Below are 25,252 nucleotides of genomic sequence, written 5' to 3'. Positions count from 1 at the left end.
TCGTCAGATATGGGGCCCAAAACTGCTCACAATACTCCAAATGCAGTCTGACCAGTGCCTTATATAGTCTCAGCATTACATCCCTGCTTTTGTATTCTAGTCCTCTCAAAATGAATGCTAACATTGCATTTGCCTTCCTTACTACTGATTCAACTTGCAAATTAATTTTGGGGGGATCTTGCACCAACACTCCCAAGTCCCCTTGCACCTCCGATGACTGAATCTTTTCCCTATTTCGAAAATAGTCTAAGCCTTTATTCCTATTACCAAAGTGCATGACCACACTCTATTCCATCTGCCATTCTTTGCCCACTCTCCCAAACCCTTCTGCAACGCTACCGGCCCTTCCACCTATCTTCGTATCATCCGCAAACTTAGCTACAAAGTCATCAATTCCATCAGCCAAATGATTGATATTCAACGTGAAAAGAAGTGGACCCAACCCCGACCCCAGTGGAACACCACAAATCACCAGATGCACAGAGTTCATGCAAAGCAAGTTCCTTGTACATAAAACTGCATATATCAAAAAATCAAAATTACTTTGTTAGCTGAAAATTTCATTCTAAAAAATGTCAAATTGACATAAAGATTTACTGCTAAGTAAAATAAAGTAAAACAATGCTTTCATATGGCTAAACTTTCAAATAGAGGTCTGAAATATCAAGCACCTGCAGATTGCTGGGATCCTTATAATTTTCATCAGATGCAATTTGCAGTTTCTCTTGAATCCATTTCTCCAATTCATCCGCATCACGGCGGAAACACTGAAAACTGAAAGAATCTTCTAGCTTCTGCCTTCTCAAAATAGAAAGTTCCTTGAACCGCTGGTACCTAGTACACAAAAACAGAGTAACGTGAATTGGGGCCCTTGATTTTTCCCTCACTTAGATACACCAAAGTAAAATAAATAAAATTAATTGTGCGAACTAGTCCACGATGATAACAAACAAATCAGAAAATCACTGCCTGTAAAACAGGCACACCAAAGAACAAATATCTCATGCCTCAAACACTTAGAAGGCTTCTGACCTGATACCAGATCAAGTATTCTTGAGACTTCTTGGCAGCTGTCTATAAACATGTGCTCAGCCACTGAAATAAACATGGGGCAGAGCAAATAGACACAAATGCAGCTTTTAAAAAATTTAGTCCAGCGACCAGCATTTATCTCAGACCTTCTGGCTTCTACACTTTGCTACCTATCACAGGCCCGTAAGCAGGTGTATCAAAGCAATCACGCATCACGATATTCTGTGCTAGCAATATGACCTCATGCACTGCACCCTTCTCTGGGGATTAAATTTTACATAGCCTGTATAACAATATCCCTCCTGTGCAAAGGCTAATGGCCCCAAAATGTCCCACGTACGTTACTGTAATCCCCAAAGTGACTCCATCTGAAGTTAACAAAAGCAGAGAAATGAAAATTCACTTGTAGATATCCAGCAGGACACTGAATGCAATCCTAGTGGGCCAGATTTGGCCAAGCCTTTCTGTGCAAGAATCTGCATACCATTTTATTCTGGACCTTACTCATGCAGACTAGAAATGCCTTTGTTGGACATCATGCTGCCATTATTCCAGCTTCTAGTGTTCTATACAAATTCCACAAGGTAATTAACATACATTTTTTCCCCTCCAGGTTCCAGCATCTCTTGCATCTGCCTCAATTAAAAGTTCATACCTGTCTAGCACCTGGTGACGTCTTTCTTGGATGTCATCTGCTGAATCTAAAATCTTTACTCCAGTGGAATCCATTTTCTGTTACAGGCGTAAAAATACATATTAAAAATTTACTTTAGAAATAAGTGAAGACAACATTAAAAAGCCATCTCAAACATTTCAACTAATAGTCAACTCCATCCCTGTAATCAAAGTATTTCCCCCCCCCCCCCCCAATGTCATTGACTTTAAAACATATGAAACCAGAGCAAGTTTCTTCAAGTTACAATACATTATTCAATATGGAATGTATCACGAATAGCTTTAAGTCATGGCATTGTCAGAACTATTGATGGATTTCAAACTCTTTATATCAATTTTCTAATACTGTAACCTAATGTATGGATGATTGGTAAAACGTATAGGGAATTCAGCACCATATAAATCCAGCACCCGAACATTCAAGATATCACCTGACGAAAAGCTAAGAAAAAACTTGAAAAGAGAGAAGCAGTTACTCCCTGCTGGAAGGAACACTTTACATCTCCTCAAGCAAAGAGAGCCACTGATGGATGGATCCATGCATTCATCCCGCAGAACACTACCACAATCTCAATACCATCACAGCTTAAGAGTCAATGCTAGCGGTCACCAAGAGAACAATAAAGCCATTCATCAGCTGAAAAATATCAAGGCTACTAGTCAAAGAAAATCTGGTGAATTACCACATCATATGCAGCACACAATCAAACCAGGTCAGCAATGTTTTGCAGCATTTTCACAAAAGCAAGTGACACCAGGCTTTGTATTACCACCATCACCAGTGGTGCAGCTGGCACAGTTCCAGGAACCCAGGTTCTATTTTGACCACCTGCGCCATCTGTGTTAAGTTTGCACATTCTCTCTATGATTATATGGGTTTCCAGCGAGTTCTCTGGTTTGCTTCCACATCCCCAAAATGTAAAGGGTCGTAGATTAATTGGCCCCTGTAAATTGCCCTTAGCACACAGGTAAGTGATCAAGGCGGCACAGTGGCGCAGCAGTAGAGTTGCTGCCTTATAGCGCCAGAGACCAAGGTTTGATCCAGACTATGAGTGCTGTCTGTCTGGAGTTTGTATGTTCTCTCTGTGACCACGTGGGTTTTCTCCGGGTGCTCCAGATTCCTCACACATTCCAAAGACAGGCAAGTTTGTAGATTAATTGGCTCCTGTAAATTGTCTCTAGTATATAGAATAGAATTAGTGTATGGGTGATCGTTGGTCGGTGCGACCTCGGTGGGCCAAAGAGTCCGTTCCCACGCTATCTCTCTAAACTGATAAAATCTGCAGGGAATGTGCACAGAATAAAATGGAATTACTGTTGGAGCAAGTGCAATTAGATGCTTTCAGTCAAGGCTGAAGGGCCTTTTGCCATACTGTGCTACCAAGACATTCCACTGCCACCAAAACTAACAAGCTATTTGTTCATTACCCATAGCTATACCGACAGAAATTTCCACTAGTTAAAAGACTGGGTAGGCCAAAGTGGCTGTCTCACATATGCAGTGCGTGTAATCTTTGGTCCAAAATGAGCTTCAAAGCCATTACTGCCCATTTCTACATCCATGTTCATCTCAGCATAATTTGTATATTTAGTCAGCTGAGTCTCAAATCTATTTTAACAGTTGAAACATAACCACAGGTGACTCACAATTCTGTGTGTTAGTTCAATCTGTCCCCCTTTCCCATTGTTAGAGTGCCTTCTGGGCACTATCTCAACAAGAGGGTGGTCATTTGAGCAAGTTATAGAATGCATGGAATTCTACCTCACCAGAGGGGTGGACATGGGAAAAAATGCTCAGAAAAAAAATAGCGAAATACCATGCCAGTATTCACAAGACTATAAATGACAAAATGATTTTGAAAAATTATGATAAAATCCACTGTAGCAGTCAGAACATTGTTAATTGAGAAAACCAAAGCAGCTGTTCAAACACTGGAAACAATGTTCTCTAGTAATTTTTTTAAAATCTAAAATATTCTCAATCAGCAAATTGAAAAGCTAAACATGTAGGGATCTCTCCAACATTCCTATAGCTGATACCTATAGAGTTGCAAATGTTCATGACGAGCCTCCCCTGCCCTCTCTGCTATCACCCCACAACTGTACATTCTGAAAGAGTGTGTAAAATTCAACAGCAACTATCTGAATCATGACCCAATACAGTAAAACTCTGATAATCTTTCTTTGACTATTTGGAAATTCTGATGCATCAGCATCTCGATCACCAGGTCATGTTTCCTGTGTTCCCTTGAAACTCACCAGGACCCCACTTCCCATACTCCCTTTAAAAAACTTACTGAGTTCATTAGAAAAAGTATTATCATATATCATATCATATCATATATATACAGCCGGAAACAGGCCTTTTCGGCCGTGCCGCCCAGCGATCCCCGTACATTAACACTATCCTACACCCACTAGGGACAATTTTTACATTAACCCAGCCAATTAACCTACATACCTGTACGTCAATTAGACTATGTAACATTTAAAGAAGTGAATTAAGAGTCCATTGGCATTACTGTATTATTGGGGATAACATTCAATGCTTCAGAAAATCCCCCAATCTACAAAGTCATGGAGTTATACTGTAATTAGAGAAGAGGAAAATATTTGAAAGAAATTAAAAGAATGGCTTTCAATGTTGCACTTAAGACTGCATAAAATTATACATAATAACCCACAGTGCAAAAAAGAATTTATGGTTGAAGTTCCAAACACCAAGATTCTCAGGGTTCCAATTGCATTTGGTGGTCACAAATATTTACGTCATTACTTCAAAAGCAAACAGAAATATATATATATATACATATACATATATATATATTTCTGTTTGTTTCTATATACACACACAACACATTGTACCACAACAAACATTAGCAGTTGGGAACAATTCTGCAGCTTCCACCCTGCAGAATACAGAGATAGATTATAGGTTCAGCAGACGAGCACTTTTTAAATCTCATGACTACTGCAAAAGAGATAACTCCCTTTGTTGTTCCTAATCTGAATCTATTCATTTAATCATTAGTCTTTGTGCTTGAAATTCCATTCTAATTTGATTAAAGATTGTGTCATGGTGTCAAAATAATTCTCAGTCGGAATTCACAACAGCCTGGTTCAATTTAATCATAGTATCTGGCAAGTTCAGACCAATTGTTATATAGATCGAGACTTTAGCAAATTCGCTCCGGAAACAAAATGTGGTCTCATAGATCGTGATTTGCTTGTGATCAAATAGAAAATTGCAGATTGATTGCATTTCTGGAGAGAAATCCAACAATAAACTCCTCACATATCAGAAGGCATTCTTTACCAGAATTAACTAGATAAGAATGCCAGTTATTTGAGATTCATGTTATTTTATATTGTTTAATAAATTTAGTTTGTATATATTACAATTCATTATGTTACATTCCTACAAAACAACTGTACCATCTTCGCTGTGTAGTTTATATGATGTATTATTAAAACAATTACACCTGGGATAACATCCAGCATTTTTGCTGAACAGCTGATGTCAGCTGTACTCTTATTGCATTGCTGGCCCTTATTCTTCCCAGAGTAGAGAAACACTGACAATTTACTTAGTGAATTTCACAGAAATGATTCAGGATCAGGCTCTGTAAATGGTTATCTGTCTGATATTTCTGAGGATCATAATAAATATGAAAACAGTACCGAAAAAAAACCCTGTCCTAGAGCATATATTCCTTTAATAAAAGCTGACAAGTTGCTAAGCTTGTCTCCAATCCACACAATCCTCCACTCCAAACCTCAAGAGGCCAATTGTTGATGTGCAATACTACACACCAGCTGCTCAGGGAGAAGACACTCCCATTGCATCCTGGCCCGGCCTGATAACACAAATCAGCAACTTGCTAGAATATTCTATCCGGTATGATTAAATTACAAGAAATTGAATGACCAATAGATAAAGGTAGAATGGAATTACTGTTCCATACCTAATTAACAGAAGGTGGTCATTAATTTACGACTGCAGTTACCAAGCACTTGTCATTAGTACAACAGATAGTTACTGCTGCCAGCTTAATTTTCACACATGCTTCATTACTGTTATATTCTTACAAAAAGACAACAGTACAATTACATCAAATATAATAAAAGCTTCAACTGTGCACTGAAAATATATATAAAACATACAACCAAGCCAAGATCATATATATTGTGTTGTTTTATTTACACATTATAAAACCATTTGAGGTAGTCAACAATTTCTATAATGCCAGGGGAAAAAATACATGCTATTTGAAAAGATAAGTCATGTCTCAGCATCATTGCTCAACAGCATCACTTGCACACTTCGATGGACAGCATTCCCTTACATCGACACAAACCAGCAATGGCCAAAATTATCACTCCAAGGTCATGCCATAATTTAAAATGATCAACATTTGCAGCAAGAGTATTCAGAAAGCTATGAGGAACAGAGGCAGGGAGAAATTGATTTTTTTTTTAATGGCCGGAGTAATTCATGCTTCTTAGTGTATGAACAGTTTATAAAGCTTTGAAAAAGAAACGGAGCAAAACATCTACCTGCCTTTCATGTAAATAAACAAATAATGGGCTGCAGTCAGTGATAACTAAATTTTGAAGAAATAACTTTAAAATTCTGTTTGATATTTAGACCGAGAAGAAAAAGTGGGCTTGACAGACTAAATCTAATCAACTTATTCACAAGCCAAATTAATATCAGAATGCTCAAGTGAGCAGAAATAAATGAAACTTTCACACGTAGAAAGTATTTTGTGCAAGCTTTGTTTTACAAAAAGACAACCAAGATTAATTCTACATAGTATACTCAGGTCTTTCTATAACAATGAGAAAAACATTAATATCTGCCATATAAACTTATAATTAAGTTTAAATTAACATAAATACTTCCATCAAAAAAGGTGCCTTGAGAGAATGATTATAAATAATTTAAATATTACTTTTATGAAGTTAATTGAAACGTTTGCTGAATGATAACCTTGTAGGACATCATTAAGAAACATTATCCAAGGTAGGACTATGATACTAAGGTAGGACAAGTTAGTTTCTATACAACGGCCCTTGCAAAACAAGTCAGCTGCCAATATTTCAAATTAGAATTTTTGTTGTAAATAGCAATTAATTGAAGAAAGGCAGTTAGAAGAACATTTCTAAGAGCAAATAAAAATGCAAATAAGACTCCAAATAATTAAGGAATTCAGTTACATTAGTCGGAGGTAAAATGCAACTGTCAAAGCATGCTGCATGCATCACCCAATTTATTGCTCTTGTAATCATGTTCATGTTACTGAAGTACATACCAATTAACAGTCAGTCAATCACACTATATTCCACAAATACACAATACCTGCAGTTTGGTTTTACGGAATGAAGACATGATGAGCGGTGCTGTTTGGTAAGCAGAATATCTGCTAAATAATTATAAAACAATTCACACAAAATACACTCTGCATAAAGATCGGATATTTCAATATAAAAAGTGTTATTGTTATATTCCTTAGTATTTATTTCTCTAAACTTCAACACTGAACCAAAAAGGCCATTTTATTCAGGCCTCCTCAAACATGAGGTAGTTGTGATTTGTGTTTAGGCAACTGCACCCAAATCTCAATTCTATTTGGATTAGAAATGGTGGGTTTGCTCAGTTCTAATTTCTTCCATGAAAACCATCAGGGATATTACATTAGTAGCAAAGGAACTTTTAAAAAAAAAGTCAGTTAATTTTAAACTGTGGCGGTGCAATTTTATAACCTTAAATAAAATTAGGATATTCAAATTGCATTCCAATTGAAGAATCTGAAGAAGGGTCTCAACCGGAAATGTCACCCATTCCTTCTCTCCAGAGATGCTGCCTGTCCCGCCGAGCTACTCCAGCTTTTTGTGCCTATCTTGCATTCCAACACAACTAGTAAAGCAATAACTAACTCTACCCTGACCTTGTTTATGATACAGTATAAAAAAACACACTCACTGCAAAGTTTAGTACTAGCTTCCAATTGTGTAACCTTTGCATACATTTTCAACTTGATGAAATCTTTGAGCGGTTATTCTAATACACAGGCACCCCCTTACAAAAATGTGGCAATTAAAAACATTGTATATCAGACTGGTTCTATTCCCCCCCCCCCCACAAAATGATCTAACGGTAGCATCAGTATTTTATTTATCTATATACTAAAATTCTCGTTTGTTTGTTTGTTCCTGAACTACAGCCAAAACAGTACACAATAACGCAATAATTTTAGGCCCACCTTAGTCACCATCGTCCCTTTGGTGCTAATGGAAGAAGTTTCATTGAAATCGGTGTTATATTTTAAAAGTTATTCACATTTTAAAGTTTAAATCTATCTCCTAGGGAGGGAGATAAAGGGGATGGAGTGGGGGAGGGGAATGGAGGGATGGTGGTTGGGGAGGAGGGAGGGGGCAGAGAGGGGAAGGGTGGTTGGGGGAGAAAGGGGAGGGGGAGTAGGGGAGGAGAGGGTGGTGCACCAATGCAGGAGAGGTTTGGGCCCATCGGGTCCACTTGGTCTAGTAAGTAGTTAAACCCGTGTCAAATCTTAATACAGAAAACATTTATTCTGCAACAGCTCAAAAATTACAATCTTTTTTAACTATGCAGTATGTTTATAAATATGATATATAAACATACTTGAACAAATTACCAATAATAACACGATGCACAGCTTTAATTACTGTCATCACCTGAAAGATATTCTTGCCACACCACCACTTGGACTTTTCACCATTATGCAACTTTCACCTATTGCCCCGACTAAAATATTTTCCCCTCCCTGTATACGTTTGAGATAATTAAATTTAGATTACACATCAGCAGCACTGCAAAAGACACAAGAGGATTTTTAATAAATTGTGCTCCAGGAAAGAGCTAGGAATCCCTAGCTCCAGGAAAGAGCTAGAAATCTTCCAAATTTAATCTGAATGGCCCATCAATCATTATTCCTACAGAATGGGTCACTGTTTCACACTAGATTATACATCATTGGATCATGGCTTTATGCAGATGCGTTCCAACAAATAAATTCAATATACATGACTGATTAATGTAATAATTGTGAAAAATCCAGTTTCAAAAAATAAGCCTGGACATACAAACCAATGACAATTTGACGAAATCAAAATTCCAGAATGGAATAAATTCTGGCATGTATATTAATAATTTGTCTTTGGGGAGGCCAGATTTAACAAAATACATCTTAATAAAATCATGTTCCCATGAAATTAACAAAAAGAAAACAATTGTTAAAATCAAAGGTATTTATTCACAAAATGCTGGAGTAACTCAGCAGGTCAGGCAGCATCTCGGGAGAGAAGGAATGGGTGACGTTTCGAGTCGAGACCCTTCTTCAGACTGATGTCAGAGGGGCATCATTACAAATGATTTTAATTGTTAAAATCATGTTAACCTTTGCATTAAACAAATTAAACGGTCCTGGAACAGAAATGATAAAATTCACACAACTCCTGCTTCCAGTACCACTCAGCCTCCCATAATTTTATGGCCAAAAAACTGTTTTCATTTCAACATCACATTTCAATTTGATTCACTATAACATGTTCCTGGATATAGTTAAATCTTCTTGGGGGGAAAAAAATTGCATTCCTCAACTGTTGCTAGAGGAATCGCCCTGACATCTGTTATTGGGAATCTAAATGAACCAGTTTTCAAACTGTTCTGTTAATTAATGTGGGATTATTTTAAGCTCCATTTTGTCACAATAAAGTATTTTAAATCTCCCCCCCCAAAAAAACCCAAATTGATTTCCAGAAATAAATTCATGTAAGGGATTTTATGAATATCGAACAATGATTTAGCTATTCTAATACATTTTCTCTTCCTTTCGGGCCATTCGCCAAATCCATTTATTGCTATCAAATTATGTATTCCCCATTCATTCAATCCAAGATCATCTGCCAACCCTTTTGAGAGAATACATTTATGTTTTCTTCTTCCTTCTACCACCCGCCGCTCTCCTCTGATCTTCCTTCCCTGGAGGAATTCCACATTGCTCCAATGAAGACGAGTCTTCTCTCCAAGACAACCTCTGGGCCGATTTCTCTCATCTATGGATATTTATATTCTAGATATGTTCTCTGACCTTGCTGCGGTCGAAACCGCAGGAAACCCATCCCCGCAGCCATTTTAAAGCTCATTGTGATTGAAAACACCAAAAAACAGGGGGGGGGAGAAAAGACATGTTTAACATTATTTTAAACATGCCGTACAATTGTATGCAACAGCACACAGAAAAAAAACCCGAAAATGCGCAGCCGCGGGGAACAGAAATATTTTACATATTTTGTCTTGGGATATTTTTGAAAAAACACTCCAGATGTCAAATATACAGATTCAGTTCAATTATTACAGTCCAAATGTAAAAATTAACATTCCTCCGCTCCTTAGACCGAAGACAACGCCTAATAACCACATTGACTGGAAATCCTTCTGCCATATCAGTCAAAACAAAATGCAAAAACAAACAGAAATTTGATGTTTTACCTCAATAGTATAGACATAGTCAAATGATTTCTCAACAATATAAATATATGGCAGTTTGAATGAAAAACGGAGCATTGAAATGGATAATTTACTGACTTTAAACCGTTGACGCATTAAGCATATTTCCAGATAAATGTAAAACATACCAAAACCCTTCGCTTGCTCGCCCGCCCGCTCGCTCGCCCGCCGATCGCTGCAGACTGTTGCCCTCCGAGCTCGCTCCGGCCTCTTTTACCAATCACGATGATGATGTCACTGTTCTGCAGCAAGGAAACGAACGAGCCCGAGCACCTTCGTCCAATTCCGTCAAGCGGGCGCGGCAGCTACTTCGGCACTTTCCGTCATCGGGGCGAGGCGCCTGCTTCGGTGAGCTCCGTCGCCCAAACACTGCACCGCTCCAATCCTCTCAAGGTCAAGAGGCTTTTGAATGTTGGGGGTGTGTAGCAGAAAGTTCAAAAGCTGGAACCGCTCCGAACAGCCTCGGTAAATTCCGCATATCCTTTGCGGTGTTGCATCGGCAGCCACGCACCATTCCGAATTAACATTTACTGAAACCATCAAACTTCGAAGTAATTGATTATACGCGAAGGCTTTTTATTTTGTGCAAGCAATCTCGGTGACACATCAGTAAGACCATTTGTGCTGCTCATTTCTAATTGGCCCGACAAAAGCGACACTGGAATACGAATACTTTGCATGCCTCGGATTCTTCTTTTACAAATATGACATTTATTGCCTTTTTAAGAAGTGGGTGGTGAACTAGTTCTTTTTTACAACTGGGTATTCTCACAATTGTATGAAGTGAGACGTTCAAAGTACATTTACAACGCTATTTGGCAAGGGAAACTGGGACACAAATGACATAGGGGCGTGTGCAAGCCTATACATTTACAGCTATTCTCATGGGAGAATCTTCAGGGATGCAAGTTATAGATACGGGATACAAGGTATACCCCATATGAGTTTTAGAAGATAACATATATTCACGTAATCACCCCCAAGCACATGTAACTCCACTGTCTAAGAAAGGAGCAAGCAAGCCCAAAAAAAATTTATAAGACGGCTAGCCCGACTTCAGTGGTTAGTAAGACTTTAGCGTCCATTATTAAGGATGAGGTTTCAGGGTACTTGTCCTGACAAATCTTGAGAGTTCTTTGAGGAAGCAACAAGCAGGATAGACAAAGGAGATTCTATGGATGTTATTTACTTGGATTTTCAGAAGGCCTTTGACCAGCTACTAGGGCTACTAAGGCTGCTAAACAATATTGGAAGCCATGGTATTGGAGACAAGGTATTAGCATGGAAGGAAGATTAGCTGACTAGCAGATGGCAAGGAGTGGGAAGAAAGGAGGTATTTTCTGGTTGGCGACCAGTGACTAATGGCTGAAGAAGGGTCTCGACGAGAAACATCACTTATTCCTTCTCTCCAGAGATGCTGCCTATCCCGCTGAGTTACTTCAGCTTTTTGTGTCGATCTTCTGTTTAAACCATCATCTGCAGTTCCTTCCTACACAGTGACTAATGGTGTTCTGCAAGGGTTCGTGTTGGGTAGACTACTGATCTGGATGTTGGAATTGCAAGCGATGAGACAAAGATAAGTGGAGGGCAAGTCGTGTTGAGGAAGCAGGGAGGCTGCAGCAGGACTTGGACAAATTGGGAGAGTGGGCACTTTGGTAGAAGGAATAAAGGAGTAGACCATTTGCAGAAGGGTCTCGACCCGAAACGTCACCCATTCCTTCTCTCCCGAGATGCTGCCTGACCTGCTGAGTTACTCCAGCATTTTGTGAATAAATCGATTTGTATCAGCATCTGCAGTTATTTTCTTAGACCATTTGCATGTTGAGTCGGTATTAAGGAAGGCAAATGCAATGTTTTTATTAGTATGAGAATCTAGGACCAGAGGGCACAGCCTCAGAATAAAAGGACATTTGATGGATTGATGGCCCAATTCTCCTCTAATGTCTTATGATCTTAAGAACAATGTAGCCAACAAGCTACATGTTTAGTGTAGAATCTGATGCAGGAAATACTACAGCCAAATTATTCACAGCAAAATCTGATAAAGATTACCAGAGAGAAATGTCGACCAGAAATCTAGAAAGAAATTCTATCACAATGGGAGTTGTACAAGGTAATACATCTCAGCAGTCTATGATAAAGAATAGTCCCAACCTGAAAAGTTACCTCCTCCAGCACTTTGAGTTTTGCACATGATTCCAGCATCTGCAGTTTCTTGTCTTTCCAGTCTAGGACAATGATCTAATCTATCAACACACTCCACTCACTCCTATTTTATTTTTTCCTTTCAATTAGTGGCACTCAGGTTAAGAACATTTCCCCTTTAAATAGGGATGATTTTTCTACCACATGCAATTCTGTCCCAAACCTAATCACGCAATCCTATGCATTGTGCACACTGCACCAAATATCTGCAGAGCCCACAATACCACCGTTCCACCAGGAAAGGCACTGGAAAATGCAGTTAAAAATTTGGCAGTTGGTCAAATTACTCAGCATTTTTTGTTGTCGCCAGTATGGGCTAAGGTATTATTCTTAAAACGATCTAATTCTTTGCCTAATATTACAAAAAGATCCATTATTTGGAAACAAAAAAATAGTTGTACTTTTTTCTACTCCAAAGTCAGATTTTCTATTTAGCACTTGTTTACCTGTGCTATCAAGCATGCACATTGCTGTAATCATTTACATTCTCCCAAAGGACATACTTTTTAGTCACCTTCCTCATATTTCTCTTCCATATTAATTTTAGGGTATTAAACCATGTGTAAATAAATCAACATTTGCAGTGATTCTGCACCTTCATTCAAAATATATATATTTAAATTCAAATGGGTGCAGAATAATTAATCAGGGTCAAGGACTTTCCCCCACTAAATTTCCCCTCCTGCCGAGGACTTACGCAGTGAATGCTTGGGGCAAGGAACTCTGTTTCACCTCTCCGTTAAATTCAATGTTACATTTACCACTCCCACCCCCCCCCCCCCCCCCCCCCCATGTCTTCCTCCGATGTCATATCTCACCCCAGCTCTAACCCATGCCTTCTCCCTCCCCCTTAACTTCCTCCTCCCTGACACCAAGTGGTCAGTCCTCGCAGACTCACGTTCGTACCCATGCACCCAGAGTTTGGGGTCTAACAAGATGTTGAGTTCTGCTGTCACTGTCTTTGTGACTATTCATTGATTCCAGAAAATGTGCCAGTTTTCATTGGTGGGTCAGCAGTAGAAGCAGCAGCTTCAAATTCCTGGACATTAATATCTCAAGATGAACTGTTCTGGGACCAGCACAAAAATCAGACTAACTGTGCATAATAAACTGAGCTTGACTATTTCTTCAGCAAGGAATCCTCACCCCTTACCGACAACCTGGTTCTATGTCTCGAGCTCTCCCCTTCCACTTGGATAACCCTCATCTGGCCTCTTACCCTCTCTTGACTATAAATTTCAAATTACCAATGTAACATTGACCACTGTAATTTCTCCACACCTCCACCCTTTCCATTCCTCACTCCATCTGAATGTCACCTCCCCCAGCCCATCATTGGCTTATCATTCCCACGCCCTTCCTTCCACAAACTGAATGATCCCACCACTACCAGTCTCCAATCCGCCTCTCCCTCTCACTTTGATATATTGAACTATCTTACCTTTAATTTGAGTTCTGATGCAGTCTCAACATGAAACTGACATCCATTCACTCCACAGATGCCACTTTACCTGCCAAGCTCTTCTAAGGATTCAAGAGTGTTCGTCAAATGAACTGAACAACAAAATTCTTACTCATTGCAGCTTTATAGGAGCATTAGTTAACATAAAATAAATACAATAAATCAGTTATTCTAAATACAGTAAACCAACCAAGATAGTGCAAAGACTAAAAAAACACATTTTGATATAAACTGAAATAAATTAGATCAGAAACCTCTAGATGCAATTAAGTCACTTACAATTGACTGACATAATTCACAGCAAATGTCTAAGCGGTGATCAGCTGGAAACCCAGCTGATACTTCTCATTCTCAGCCAAGAAAGGAGTGGGATCAAGTTATTGCACTCCTCAGATAGCATAAGGGGGAATCCCCATCCTTGTCCTCCTTGACCAACCACCAGACTGACATTCTAATCTAAATTACTGAGGGAAAACATCATAAGATCCTTCATGAGTTTGAACCCTCAAAAAGCATCTGAACCTGGTGGTGTACCTGGTTGCGTTCTCAATACCCGCACCGACTATCTGGCTAGTGTTCTCATTACAGAGATGTGCAGTTCCCATCTGCTTTAAAAGGCATCAATAATACTGATGCTCAAAAGAGTACGGTAGAATGCTTCAATAGCTACAGACATGAGGCACATTTGTGGCGATGAAGTTCTTTGAGAGGTTGGTTACGCACATATCAAATCCTACCTTAGCAAGAACCTGGACTCACAACAATCTAACACGACCACAATAGATCAATAGGAGATACAATCTTGCTCGCTTTCCATTCTGCACTGAACTACTTGAATAAGAAAACATACGTCAAGCTGCTGTTCATAGACTACAGCTTGGCATTCAACACCATCATCCCCTCAAAATCCGTTACCAAGGTCACAGAACTGGGTCCCTTTGCAACTGGATCCGCGATGTCCTAATCACAGAGCAGATAGCTATGAATTGGTACCACGTCCTCCTCGATAACCATCAGCACAGGCACACCAAGGTTGCGTGCTGAGTTCCCTGCTACACTCACTCTACACCCATGACTGTGTAGCCAGACAAAGGTCCTACCCACCATTAAATGACAATGACACCATTATTGTTGGACGAATTACTGGCAATTCTTCATCAGGAAGATATTGGAGTTTGAAAACTGACCTTCAGGTTCAGACACAGCTTCTTCCCAAAAATCCGACTCTTGAACACTACAAACACCAAATAAACTATAAATTACAATGGTCTTGGTTGAACTAGGGACTCTGGGCTTTCGTTTTGCACTAACAATGTTTTAATTTGTTGATTTTATTTTTATTAAAAGTGTTATTCATGAGTACTGTGTTTACAGATCTGTTACGCTGTTGCAAGTAACAAAGTTAGAAAGCATTCAATTGTTTTGTTTTCGGTTCAAATGACAAACACTCCCGATTCATCCTTCATCTTCCGTCTTAATGCTTGCCTATTTGCTGCTCCTCAGCATCATTCTAAAGCACAACAGTTTCCACTAAATCATAATAATATTCAAGTTTATCAAATCACCACCATCTCTCTTGGCCTGGTATTTATAAATTGTCAGCCTGTCTGACATTTAGGACTGGTTCAGAGAAAAAAAAAACAAAATACTTGTCACAAAGACCGTTCCCCAGTCACGGATTCCGTCACATTGACTCGCATCTTTCTGAAAATAGATTCACTGTTCACAAGCTTTGTATGTTTTCTGACAAAGATAAGTTTTGAACATTGTTTCTGTGACAGATTTAGACTGTTCCAACCCAGTATAATCATCCAACTCTGCCCATCATCTGCTGAATCCCTCATCCAAGGGTTCACCTCAAAACATGAACATTTCAATGCAGTCCTGCCTTCCCTATAACTTTCTATCATAGTAGGGCATGCTACATGTGATATATACAGCATCATCCCAATTATCAGTTCTCCATGATAGTTCAGAAAAGCATTAACTTCAAAATTCTTATCCTCGTTTTCATGTCTTGCCCCCTTTCTATCTGTACAGCCTCTGAGTTATCTGCATACTTCGAGTTTTGGCTTACTCAGTAAAATTATTTTAAAACAAAATCACTCCACCATTTAGATCTAAGTTCCTAAAAGCTTTGAGATTTTCTCCTTTGGTTGTAGATGTTTATCTTTAAAGCTGAGACTGATCGGTTTCTTGATTAGTAAGGGCATCAAAGATTACATGGAGAAGGCAGGAGAATAGGGTTAAAGAAAAATAGATCAGCCATGATTGAGTGACAGAGCAGATTCAATGGGCCAAATGGCCCATTTCTGCTCCTATGTCTTATGATCTTATGAGCTCTCTACCCCTCCCGAAGACTCTCATTAAAATCCAAATTAAGCTTTAAAAGTTTAGTAATGCATCAATACCTTCACATGAAAAACATTCATTTTGTTTGATAATTAATGCCAGTGATGTTTTGAAATATTTTTGCTCCGTTAAAATCATTACATAAAATAGATACTGCATCTTGCATACAAAAGGACAAAACCCATTAATTCATAAATGAATTCCAAAAATGCTATAAACTATTGCATTTAGGAATACATTTAACACAAACGCTCTTCGCAAAATGATAATAGATTTGACGCAATGCAATACAAAAAGTCTTCTGACCAAAACCAAGATTACCCCATGTTCATTCAACAATTGTTTATGAATTGACCTCTAATTTTCATTCTCCTTGCATAGAATACAGAAATGGTATCACATGGTTATTTTCCAGTTTTTGAAAAAAAGTCCAGTTGATCGCAGTTTCCTGACTAAAATCAAATTAAAATAAAAAGGAAGAGATCTTTAAAGTCTGAAGAAGGGTCATGATCCGAAACATCACCCATTCCTTCTCTCCAGAGATGCTGCCTGTCCCACTGAGTTACTCCAGCATTTTGTGTCTACCCTAGAGATCTTTAAAATTATAAATGGCTATTTAAAGGAGAAAAGACCATTTCATTTGTAGGAATATCCAAAACTGGGGTTCATAAATACAAGAGAGCCACCAATAAATTCAATGAAGAAAGAACATTTTGCTGATGGGGCAGGGTAGGAAGAGCCTATTATTTCCACTCAGGGAGAACATATAAAATTTGGACTAGATGGGCCAAATAGCCATCTGAGGTGTTGAAAATTCTATGCAAATAGAAACAATATCTATACAAGGTTATTCTACTCAGTGAGCATAATGATGAAGTAAATAGAATTATCAGTTAAGAGAAAAATGAAAATACAACAGGGGGGCAGCTTACATGGACCTCAAAGCAGATGGATGCAATGGTCCTTACAATTTTCTAGAAATACCTTAAATACTTAATTTATATACATGATTGTCCCAAACTATTCCCAGGGAAGTGGCAAAATACAACTAAAAAGTGTAGAAAAGATAGTAATGGGATAAGCAGAAAAAGGCTGAGTAAAATTTCCCAACCCCACCCCATATCTAACTGGTTCCCCATCAGGCAGATTACCAGAGTACTCCTCAGTGGAGAGGACAGATATAGTAATGTCATTGCTCAATACAATCAATAATACTTCAAGGGAAGAATGTGCTTGGTGGAAGATAGTAGTAAGTATAGCAGGCTACTCAACTTTTCAAGGTACACAGTTAATGGAAACCAAGTAGTTAGCAAAACAATATTTAAAAACACATGATGCCTTCAAAAGGAAATAATTCACCAAATCCTAGGCAAGTTACTTCACCATTCACATCAATCATGAGATTAAGTGTCCAATGCACAAGATACCACAAATATTGTTACAAAGAAAGTCAATATAAAGCATCTTATAAAGGCTTTCCACAACCTATTAATACACTCAAGAAACATCCACTGTACCGATCTGTAAAAACATGATGCAACCTGTGACTACAGTGGATGCTGAATACTTCATACAATAATAGTCACATGATCATTTCATGTTACATAATAAATCCCAATCACAAAACAATCAATCAATCAAATACACAGCTTCTCAAACACTGTTTGCCCTCTTTCATATTACTATAGTTTAGAGGACTTCAAAATTTTGAACATCAAGAGCAACACAAAGCTTTAAGTCACAGCAGAAATGACAAATGAAGTATAAACATTCAATTAATCTGACAATCCCACTTAAGTTAATTATTTTTAATAATAATATATATATAACAGTAATTTTTTTTAAATGATTTAGTCGAGAGCAAGTAAAATTTCCGTGGCTTGTTGATCCAGTCCATTGAAATGTTCATGACTTCCAGAATGCAGGTTTTAGGTAACCCTTCGGTAAAGGAAAATCTTTTTGTTTCAAGCATTTCTGTAACGCAGACAGACAGGAGAAATCAAAAATTTTGTCATAGCGTTGTCCAGCACAGAAAAAAGCCTTTTGGCACACCACGTCCATGCCAGCCATTTTGCCCGTCTACACAAATTCAATTTACCCATACTTGGTCCATATCCTTCTATGCCATGCCTATTTCTGTGCAAGTGCCTATTTAAATGTTAAGAAATGCCTTCCTTAGGCAAATCTGGTCTAAAAGATCAGATATGTACTGAAGCCCATTCCAATTTTATTGTTAGGATCTAGTTAATATTTTTCAAACTTTTTAAAAGTTTCAAGATATTTTGGACTGATAACATTTAAATAACTAGCCGCTGAAAGATGGCCAAATTTCTTGAATCACTTTTACCACAAATATTATTGTAAATTACGCTAATGAAACAAGTAAAGGCATTTTGAAATCTGAAATGTGCAATTTGAAAACAATTTTATTTAACATGTGGCATTCTCCTACAATGTGTAGAATACACAAGAGTTTTTTAATGATTGATTGAAAGATTTTGCATGGAAACAGTTCCTTCGAACTATCAAGTCCACACTGACCATTGATCACGCTAGTTCGATGCTCTCCCACTTTCTCAACCATTTCTTACACCTAGTGTCCAGTGAATAGACCTAACAGAAAATGATCTTTGATCAACATTAATGGCAACAAAATATCTACTTTTTCCAGGTAGTTTTTTCTGTGAATTGGCTTGGATTATCAAAGTCATGCAAGGTGCTAAATAAATCAAAGCTTACTGGTACTTTCAGTCTGTATTTGTAACACAGAAACGTGGCTTGAAATTGAGTGCACACATCAAATGTCAGCAGGGTCCTTTCTCCAATACTTCTATGCCTCTATTCCTCTTCTGTATGTTTAGTTGCCAAGCCTTCAAGCTCTGAAATTAACCCCTACTAAATCTCTTGACCTTAAATTTCAGTTGATAATGTTCCGGCAAAGCACTTAGGAACACATTATTGCATTAAATTAAATATAAATGTTGCTATTTCTAGGTCCTTTTGCTGACATGTGTATTTAATGATCACTGTATGGGGAGAGGATTTTATTTTACTCCATACGCATCAATTGGAAAATGTCCAAAAATCATAGCAGAGCTTGAATTGAGAAAATGTGTCACACAAAGAGGAGCATTTACCTCGAGGAATTGGCGCAACCGGATTACAGCTCCAACTTGACCACTGCCTGTAACAGCTTCAATCCTGAAGAAAAATATCAGAAGTAATTTATTTATATTTTTTAATACACACATATAAGCGAGTTCGGTATTACAACTGCACATGCCCAGGTCATGGATCATCCGGGATAAACATTCTCGCCAGCTGAGCTACTGTGGGTATAAAGACTGCGTTTCATACGTATTTTCCAGTTTCGCTTCTTCGAGGTAAGAAAATACTGGTTTCAAAACTATTAACTAGGTGTATTTATGGTTCATTTGTACAAAACCACGATGATTTTGGTGGTTTTATTGCTTTATGCTTCGGTGAGTGAGTGAGATCGTGACGATGAATAACAACCATTTTTTATTATTTTTGTTTGGGGGGGGGGAGGAGAATGAAATGTATGATTTCTGTAACTATCAATAGATAATATGAAAAGTATTTGTGGAGTTTTTACCTCTTGCTATACTAGTCCACGGCCACGGGCTGTATGCAGTTTGTTGACTTCTGAATGAGTTCTGCATGTATATGTGTAAGTAAAGTTATGTAGTACAAAACTTAGTCACAAGTCTTCTGACTAATCATGTCTCTTCTGATTCCCATTACATTGGATAGTTTTAACCAGTATTTGACATTCTAATTTTCTGTTATGTTGTGATTGTATAAATTAGTTCAATATACTTGCACCATTTTCTTTTGCATTGTAACTTGTATGGTAATGGACATGCTTACAGAACCCTATATGAATTAACGTATAATTGACGTTATTTATTTTGTTTTATATGTTACTGGGCAAAGCCATGTGCATTTGTGCAATTTTGGGCTGTGGAAACAGCACGTATCACCCGAATAGGTGGATGCAGATGTGTGCGACAGCCACACCTGTAAATTTGCAACGGGAAACTGTTTCTGCCCACCTCCCTTCAAACTCTAGGGAAAAAAACTGCAGATGCTGGTTTAAAATCGAAGGTAGACACAAAATGCTGGAGTAACTCAGCCGACCAGGCAGTATCTCGGGAGAGAAGGAATGAGTGACGTTTCGGGTCAAGACCCTTCTTCAGACAACTGTAGAAGGGTCTCGACCCGAAGCGTCACCCATTCCTTCTCTCCCGAGATGCTGCCTGACCCGCTGAGTTACTGCACCATTTTGTGCCTCCCTTCAAACTCTACCCATTTCCGACAAAGAGGGATGGAGCAGCCCAGTTGCGTAAACGCGAAAGCTCGTAAACGATTGTTGTCTGGTCCATCGTCAACATGTTGGTCAACATTGGTTTGCGTTGCTGTCAGCGACTTTCTCCTTTTATTTGAAGGTTTTCCATCTCTGCGAGGGAGTGCACGTGGGGACCTTGGGGAGTTCGATAACAAATAACCAGGATTCAGGGCCGGGTCTGGATTGAGCGTTTGGTTTAGTTTAGAGATACAGCGCGGAAACAGGCCCCTTCAGCACACTGGGTCTGCGCCGACCAGCGATCCCCGAACATTAACATTATCCGATACTCACAAGGGTAACATTAACACTATCCGATACCCACTATCCGATACCCACTAGGGACAATTTTTACATTTACCAACACAATTAACCTACAAACCTGTACATCTTTGGAGTGTGGGAGGAAACTGAAGATCTCGGAGAAAACCCACGTAGGCCAAACTGGTCAACTGAAAGGACTAGAAAGGCAGGAATTGGCAGCCTGACCCCAAAGGCAAAAAAGTGCTCTACGGCACAGAAACGGGCCCCTTCAACCCACTGGGTCTGACCCCAAAGTGCTTTAAGCACTTTGTGGACGGCGAGCCAACAACGCTCGCCTTACAGCAAATGCAGTGCCGGAGACTCGGGTTCAATCCCGACTACGGATGCTATCTGTATGGAGTTTGTACGTTTTCCCGTGACCTGCATGGGTTTTCTCCGAGATCTTCGGCTTCCTCCCACACTCCAAAGATGTACAGGTTTGTAGGTTAATTGGCTTGGCAAATGTAAAAATTGTCCCTTGTGGGTATCGGATAATGTTAATGTGCAGGGATCGCTGGGGGGCGCGGACCCAGTGGGCCAAAGGGGATTCCGCTCTGTATCTCTAAACTAAACCAAACGCTCAGTCCAGACCCAGCCCTGAATCTTCGTTATTTGTTATCGAACTCCCCAAAGTCCCCACGTGCACTCCCTCACAGAGATGGAAAACCTTCAAATAAAAGGAGAAAGTTGCTGACAGCAACGCAACCTAACATTGACCAACATGTTGACGATGGACCAGACAACAAGCCTTTACGAGCTCTTGCTGTAGATCATGCTTATGTGTACAAATGCAGTTGTCGAGAGAACTGTAACTGCACGGGATGTATCCAAAAATAGGACATAAACAAACTGACCGACAAGGTTGAAATGTTGGAAGGCAAAGCAGAAGAATTGAAACTAAAACTGAAGACTGTTGCAGCTAAAAAGCGTTTTTGTAGCAATATCAAGACCGATAAAAATGAGAAGCTTGACAGGGCTTTCTTCGAAGGAAGACTTAGACAACCTATGCAAGTATGTGAAGCATAAAGCAATGAAAACGTGATATTGGGAAGGGAAGAAAAAAGTCGTCAGTACTAAAGTGCCAAGAACATTTAAACAACTTTCCATTGCAGAAAAACATCCAGTGTCATATCATCGTAATTTGGGTCAGCCATAACCAATATACAAGATACAAAGAAGATGAAAACTCAGACCTAAAATCTACTCAGTTTATACAGCGCTGTGTTTGCTTTTTTAAAAATCCCGAATGACCTTTAACAAATCGCATGATTCCTTGCGTTTATCGAGATACCGAACTCGCTTATTCATAGATTGTTTGTAATATCAATTCACCTCAAAGTGCTTCCCGATGTGCAAGATTGTCAAAATCTTAATTTTACTAAAAATGTAGCAATTAATTTACACAGGTCAATAACCTACAAACAAGTATTATTGTAAAAGCTTTATCTAATTTTAGTGATTTAGTTCAGGGATGAATATGGTCAGACTCAGTAAATAACCTCAGGTCATTGGAAAGACTGAACCTCGGACAAAGTAGGCGCAAGGGGACAAATTAGTCATTCCTGCACCTTTTTCTGAAGCTGTTTTCAACCAATATTATTAGATTATAGTTTTGGGGTGCCTTTAAATCACGAAAATTAGTAAAGTAACACATGTTATTTTTCTTTGCAAAATAACATCAAACTTAATAACATCAAACTTAATAACATAACATCCCAATATGCTTGACGAAGGTATTTATTCACAAAATGCTGGAGCAACTCAGCAGGTCAGGCAGCATCTCAGGAGAGAAGGAACGGGTGACGTTTCGGGTCGAGATCCTTCTTCAGACATGCTCTCTCCCAATATGCTTGGATTATCTTTGTGTATTCCATGAAAGGAAAGGAGGGGATAAATATCCACAACCATCATTAGTTTTCTACCTGGGGAAATATTCATTCATGATCAGTCGGATCATTTTCCAGAACTGATTCTGGTACTTTCCCATCAAAGCATGGCCACAGACCTGTTGGGGAAACAAGTAGCAATATTAAACTGCATAATATTAATGGGAATAATGCACATCTACATTGTCATACTCCAGTGCAGGCTATAACTTAATGTATTCCACCCGTGCCTCCTCTTTGTAAAACCCATCCAATTAATCCCCCTCTCCAGTAAATTCCTCCTTTCTTCTTGAAAATTACTATTGCATCTCCTTCTATAAACAAATACAAATAGCAATTCCGGAAGCATTCATCAATCTGCGCGGAGAGAAAAACTGAATTTACGATTAAGATCAAGGAGCTACCATCAGATCTGGCAATAGCTTGAAATACTTTTTATGAGACACAAAGACATGAGGATAGAACGAAGGAAAATATGTGATAGGGTATAAGACAGGAGAGACAGAGTGACATAAGCAGGGATATTCTCAAGAGTAGGTGAAAATACAAAACATCTGATATCACCAAAGGATTCTGTAAAGAAAGCTGGATAAAGACTGATAAATATAACTTGTTGATTCAATGTTGAGTGCTTAAGGGTGGACTGTGCCAGTCAGAAGATGATATGTTGTTTCTTGACCTTGTATTGAGCTTTATTAGCACAGTCAGAAGGCAAGGACAGAAGTCAAAGAGCAGGAGTGAGATAGACAATTAATGCAACAGGCAACTGGAAGCTTAGGGTCGTGCTTCATGCCTGAAGTGGTCATCCAATTTGCATTTGTTCCCTCTAATAGAGACAAAGAATACTGGAAAAGTAGCAGTGGATTAAATTATAAAACCAAAGAAAAATATTATTGATGCTGGAAATTTGGAATGACACACATGGGTGGAAATACTTAGGTCAGGCTGTGTCTGAGGAGACAGAAACAGGGTTAACCTTTTATCAGTTTTAAATTTGTTAAAGCTGTTTCTCTGCTTATTCATCCACCATGTCAAGTAGAAATAATTTCTTTAGTCAATCTAATATTTTTGAATGCATGTGCAAAATCTCTGCTCAATCTTTCCCACTACAAGGAGAATGATACATTTTTTCTTACATCAACATAACCAAATGTCTTCATTTATAGTACGATTTTACTGCATTACCTCTGCACCATCTCTTGGCTTTGGTTTACTTCTTTCAATGTGGTGCTTCAAAGTTGTCACAAGGCTAGTTGAGGTTAAGCTTTGCATATATGATATGGCAATCATTGAAAACAATGTCCATTTATCAAAACATTTCCCCCCAACCATTTAATTATTCCACAGCCTACCAATAATGATAAGGGTGTCTGAAATGTTGAAGCAGTTTTAAGTGGAATCCAAAATCTAATTACTGTCTGTTACTTACATTAGAAAAATAGTATATTGCAAATAGTGTCATACCTCCAAGAAGTCAAAGAGTAATGTAGCAGTTATGTCAGCCAATGGTTCCATGTTTAACATCTGAGCTAACCAGCGCCAAGCATGATTCAGGCCATGTGGATGTTCCTAGGCATAGAATCATACTGTAATTACATGTCAATTTCAATCATAAGCAAATCTCAATAGAATAACACAACATCTTTCTTAGAAGGGAGATTTAATAGGGCTGCCATATTAGCAGTGCGGTACAGTAGATATCAAGAGATGGCTTTTCCTTTAGATAATATACAACATAAATGCATTTAAGACAGAACTGGATCGTTGCACAAGGGGGAGGAAGAGAAAAATACATTGATAGGGATAGAAGAGGTGAGAGGCGGCTTAAGGTGTGCAAACACTGGTGCGTGGTTGATGCGCAACCCTTTCCTTGCTGTAAATTCTACGCTATAATGCAGTTCAGATTTTACTCGGGTAGTACCTGTGGAACTCCTCTTTAAAAATTTATCAGCTAATTTAAAAAGTGAATTTGAGGGAAGAGGTAGTCAATTAAATAAATACACAGGTTGCATAAATAATTATACTTTGAGAGAAATGTAGGAACACAGTTTTAACACATTTAAGATAAATTAATTTTTCAAGGAAAATAATCACATGTTCCAGATTTCAACACCTGTGCACAGGTACGAAACTCACTGAAGATCAGATGCGGTAATATCTGATATCATGCTCCACGCCTGAACTTGCCACCAAGGTAAGGAGTGTTGCATGATTTACTGAGCCAAGTAGCGAGCTGCAGTTTCATCAGCTTATCACTACCCATTTCTGGCACATCTAGCATGGATTCATTCATTTGTTTTAATTAAGTTTGACAACCTCATTGAAAGATGGTTTAAATTGTAATTATTTACTTTTTCATCCTCAACGTTTCTACACATCTCTGATAGTCATACATCAGCAGCAGAAAAAGCCTATATGCA

General features: G+C 38.6%; 2 protein-coding genes across 7 annotated transcripts in view; both read right to left on the bottom strand.

The window, feature by feature from the left end:
- Positions 1-10,597, bottom strand: part of sptan1 (spectrin alpha, non-erythrocytic 1) — a 79,990-nt gene extending 69,393 nt beyond the window's left edge. For 2 of the 5 annotated variants that reach the window (XM_078426404.1, XM_078426407.1), the window contains exons 1-4: positions 10,387-10,459; positions 7,070-7,133; positions 1,688-1,764; positions 672-834 (exon numbers count right to left, since the gene is read on the bottom strand). In XM_078426404.1, the coding sequence (XP_078282530.1) occupies positions 672-834; positions 1,688-1,764; positions 7,070-7,099 (270 nt within the window). In that variant the 5' untranslated portion in view covers positions 7,100-7,133; positions 10,387-10,459. Of the gene's footprint in view, positions 1-671; positions 835-1,687; positions 1,765-7,069; positions 7,134-10,386 lie in introns of all 5 variants that reach the window. The other 3 variants (XM_078426408.1, XM_078426409.1, XM_078426406.1) reach the window with 2 other exon arrangements.
- A 3,455-nt stretch (positions 10,598-14,052) lies between these two features.
- The window catches only part of gle1 (GLE1 RNA export mediator), a 35,578-nt gene continuing 24,378 nt past the window's right edge, over positions 14,053-25,252 (bottom strand). For both annotated transcript variants that reach the window (XM_078425821.1, XM_078425820.1), the window contains exons 13-16: positions 24,297-24,401; positions 22,869-22,951; positions 19,415-19,478; positions 14,053-18,251 (exon numbers count right to left, since the gene is read on the bottom strand). In XM_078425821.1, coding sequence (XP_078281947.1) covers positions 18,183-18,251; positions 19,415-19,478; positions 22,869-22,951; positions 24,297-24,401 — 321 coding nt within the window. In that variant the 3' untranslated portion in view covers positions 14,053-18,182. The remainder of the gene's footprint in view (positions 18,252-19,414; positions 19,479-22,868; positions 22,952-24,296; positions 24,402-25,252) is intronic.

This window comes from Rhinoraja longicauda, chromosome 31, assembly GCF_053455715.1.
Source record: "Rhinoraja longicauda isolate Sanriku21f chromosome 31, sRhiLon1.1, whole genome shotgun sequence".
NCBI classification, from domain to species: Eukaryota; Metazoa; Chordata; class Chondrichthyes; order Rajiformes; family Arhynchobatidae; genus Rhinoraja; species Rhinoraja longicauda.
This window is presented reverse-complemented; position numbering and strand designations above follow the sequence as displayed.